The 3,957-nt window shown below is 45.3% G+C and overlaps 1 protein-coding gene across 1 annotated transcript; it reads right to left on the bottom strand.

Moving 5' to 3' along the window:
- Nucleotides 1-709: 709 nt before the first annotated feature.
- Nucleotides 710-3,733, bottom strand: LOC122665640. Its single transcript, XM_043861791.1, has 3 exons — nt 2,966-3,733; nt 1,911-2,860; nt 710-1,055 (listed from the first exon to the last, which is right to left on the bottom strand). Exons 1-3 carry the CDS (start codon nt 3,731-3,733, stop codon nt 710-712), a joined length of 2,064 nt encoding a protein of 687 aa, XP_043717726.1.
- Nucleotides 3,734-3,957: the final 224 nt, after the last annotated feature.

Here is a 3,957-nt window from a genome sequence, read left to right as displayed (position 1 = left end):
GCAGAATCCCACCTACCCCTGTCCTGCCTGGGTTTCCAAGAGAACACCCATCCAAATTTAGCTTGACCCAGCCAACAGTAGGTCTACTCCACCACACCTCCTGAACAACCTGCCTAGGGCGAGGAAGAATAGGGATATGAAGGAGACGGGCACACAGCAGATCAGCTTGATTTCTCACCAGCCGCTTGAAGGGGAAGGAGATCTCCTTGATGGAGGAGAGTAAGGCATGGAAGGAAGCATTAAGTTGTCTCTCTATAGCTTCAAACAGTCTACTGTTACACTCCCTCTAAATTAAAAAAGGAATAAGCACCACTCCAACTGCCCAAGCATCCGGCATAGGCACCACCTTGCTTTTAGAAGGCCACCAGGTAAGCAAATCCTCAAACGAGGAGAAATTCGGCCAACCAACACCAAAAAGATTCAAAAAGAACTTCCACAGGCCAACAGAGAAGTCGCACCTCAAGAACAAGTGGGAGAGAGATTCAGAAGCACTATAGCAAAAGACACATCTGGAAGCGAGATGAAGGCCCTTCAAGCGCAGTGCCTCTTGGGTTGGGATCTTTTGGAGGACCAATCTCCAAGCAAAGATAGAATGTTGAGGAAGCAAAGAATTGTTCCAAATCACCTTACCCCAAGGGACAACTGGATTAATACTGCGAACACAATCCCAAGCAGACCAAGAGCTAAACTTGCCTGAGATGGAGGGACCCTAGCAGCACTCATCAGCGACAGAGAAGGAAGGGATGGCCACTTTATGGACATCATCAAAAATTTTCTTAAGAACCTCAGATTGGACCGGGGGGAGAGACCAAGAAGAATTCTTACTGAAGTTAGAGACTCTAGCCTTCTTGTTAATAGACCAGTCCTCTGGCAAACCTGAGGCCTCAGCAATCGAAGAACTCCCAAACCAGTGATCATTCCAAAAGTTAATGGAGGTACCATCACCCATAATCCACCTTTCATGGCGTTGCACAACAGACCAAGGTCTTCTAACTCCCAGCCAAATAGAAGAGGGAGAGGAAGGGGTGTTAAGGTTCCCATCACCATCTAAAAACCTGCCACACAAGAACTTACTCACTAGAGAGTTTTCATGCTAGATGGACCACACCAATTTGTAGAGCAGGGCTAAATTCACATCTCTCAATTTCCTGATCCTTAGACCACCTTCCTAATTCGATCTACACATGAAATCCCACTTGACTATCACAAGCTTCCTAGACTCAATATCACCCGACCAAATAAAATTTCAGATCCATTTTTCCATAAGTGACACCAAAGAAGAAGGCCACCAATAAATGGAGAAATTGTGGACTTGGATGCTAAGCATGACCAACTTCACCAGCTGCACCCTACCTGCAAGAGAGAGGAGTTTACCATTCCACCCTAACAACCTGCTTTTGAATTTATCCACTAAAGGAAGGACCATGACCGATGTAACTCTCCCTTTGAAGATATCAACACCCAAGTACTTTGTAGGGAGGGAACAAAGCGGAATATTCAGCACTTCAAAAATTCTACGCCTTCTCGAGGGGGCTACTGCATCGCAAAAAAGTTTACTTTTCTCAAGATTAATTTTCTGGCCTAAAAAATTTTGGTACTTTTCCAGAAACTCCTTCAACACCCAAATATGCCTGAGAGAGCCATTACAGAAAATAAAAATATTGTCAGCAAATAATAAGTGTCCTAGGGTAGCCACCTCCCTAGGACCTCTCAGGGTAAGAATCTGCAGCAAGTCCACCATTCTTTTCAAGCCTCTACACAAGACCTCCTCGGCAAGTATGAAAAGAGTGGGGGAGAGGGGGTCACCCTGACGAAGACCCCTTTCCACACCAAAGAAACCAACAAGCCCCCCGTTAACCAAGACTGAGATGCGAGTAGAGGAGAGCAGCTGATGAATCCAAGACACCCACCAATCACTAAAGCCAAACTTCTTCAACACTTTGAAAAGGAAATCCCAAGAGAGGGAATCATAAGCTTTAGAGATATCTACCTTCACGCCAATGCCACAGCCTCTAACAGATTTGTGCATCAAATTAGCCAACTCTGAAGCAAAGCCGATGTTGGAAAAAATAACTTTCCCTTTCTGAAAGGCCCCCAGTTCTTCAGAGATCAGGCGAGGAAGCAAAACACCAAGTTTAGAGGCAAGGATCTTCGAAATGATTTTGCAGACAAAGTTCCCCATGCAAATAGGGCAAAACTTCTCAAGAGACACTGCCTCCTCCACCTTAGGAATCAAGGAAATAAAGCAGTTGTTTACCCCTTTAGGAATGATAGCTTCTTTGAAAAAGCTGGAAACAGCCCGGTAGACATCCCTCTCAATGATATCCCAACAATGCCTAAAGAAGAAACCCTGAAAACCATCAAGACCAGGCAAGCCATCAAGATCAAGATCCCACATAGCTAATTTAATCTCTCTAGTGTCCGGCACTGCGTTCAAAAAAACTAGGTCCCTATCTTCAATCAGGTGTGGAATGACATCAAGCAAGTCCAAGTGCTCCTCTAAGGGAACAGCTTTATGGAAATTCTCGAAGAAACTCAAGATCAGATTTGCAACCTCCCCCGGGTCTGAAACCCAAGCACCCCCAGAGTCCTTAAGAGCACGAATATGCACCTTCGATCTCTTAATCAATGTTGATACATGAAAGAATTTTGAGTTTCGATCACCTTCCCTCAACCATTTGATTCTAGTTTTTTCGTGCCACAATTTTTCAGAATTTTTCAGGGAATTGAGATAAGCAGTCTTGGCATCCACTTCCAACCCAAACAAAACATCATTTTCACCAATGACCTGCAACGCCTCCTGAGCATCCTCAAGAACCACCTTGGCCTCTTTGAGAGCAACATCTAAATTTGGAAACTCCTAACGAGCCCAAGACCGAAGCACAGGCTTGAGACGTTTAAGCTTCTGGAAAAGAATAAACAAGGGGGTGCCACTGATCGGGATAGCCCAAGAGTGCTTAACCACCTTCAAAAAATTTGGACTTTCAACCCAAAATTTATGAAATCTAAACGGGGCATTATTGGGACGACCCAACTGACCAGAAGAGATGAGCAGCGGTGAGTGATCAGAAGCTGCTCTTTGGAGAAAACTTTCAGAGCAAGCTTGGAAAAAATCCGACCACTTAGAATTACACAAGCTCTTATCCAAAACTGAATCCACCCTACCCCTTCTCCTATTATTGGTCCAAGTAAACTTACTGCCTGACGAGTCAATAGGCAACAAAGAGCAAGTGTCAATCATCACTCCAAACTCTAGTGCCGAACCCATAGAGAAGGCACCCGGTCCCCACTTCTCAGAAGATAAAAGAGTGGCGTTAAAATCACCCACCACCAGCCATGGCTCCGAAACCACATTCAAACCTGTTAGCTCAAGAAAAAGGTTCCTGCGCAAAGCTCGAAAGCAACTGGCATGAATGATAGAAACAACCACTACTTGGCCATTCCAATTCAAGGAGAGAGAAATCAGCTGATCCAATGAAGAGAGCACACCAGGCTTCTGCAAACCAAGCTTCCAAACCACCCACAAGTTAGGGGCAGACCCCACCCGGTCGTTATGGATCAAATCAACAGCAAAGCCTAATTTATTGAAAAAAAGAGAGGGGAAGCTGCTCAATTCCACTTTAAGCTCAGTGATACACACCACTTCAGGGCTGTGACTCCTAATCAAAGATGCCAACGCCAGACGGCCAGCCTTCTTTCTAATCCCTCTAATGTTCCAAAAGATGACCTTCATTAAAAACTAATATTTTTAGAAGCTAAGCGGCCCGACCGCTTCCGTACACTTGGCTCCCCCTCTAGGGCCTCCTTGCTTTTACGCTGCTTATGATGCGCCTGAGCATCCTCTTTCTCTACTGCTAAAGCCCCATGATCAATCTCCGCTACCTCAACCTCGTGGTGAGGAGCCGCAGCATGAATCATCAGCCTGCCAATATTGAAGGTCGATTCTGCTAGAGAATC

Source organism: Telopea speciosissima, chromosome 6 (assembly GCF_018873765.1).
Source record: "Telopea speciosissima isolate NSW1024214 ecotype Mountain lineage chromosome 6, Tspe_v1, whole genome shotgun sequence".
NCBI classification, from domain to species: Eukaryota; Viridiplantae; Streptophyta; class Magnoliopsida; order Proteales; family Proteaceae; genus Telopea; species Telopea speciosissima.
This window is presented reverse-complemented; position numbering and strand designations above follow the sequence as displayed.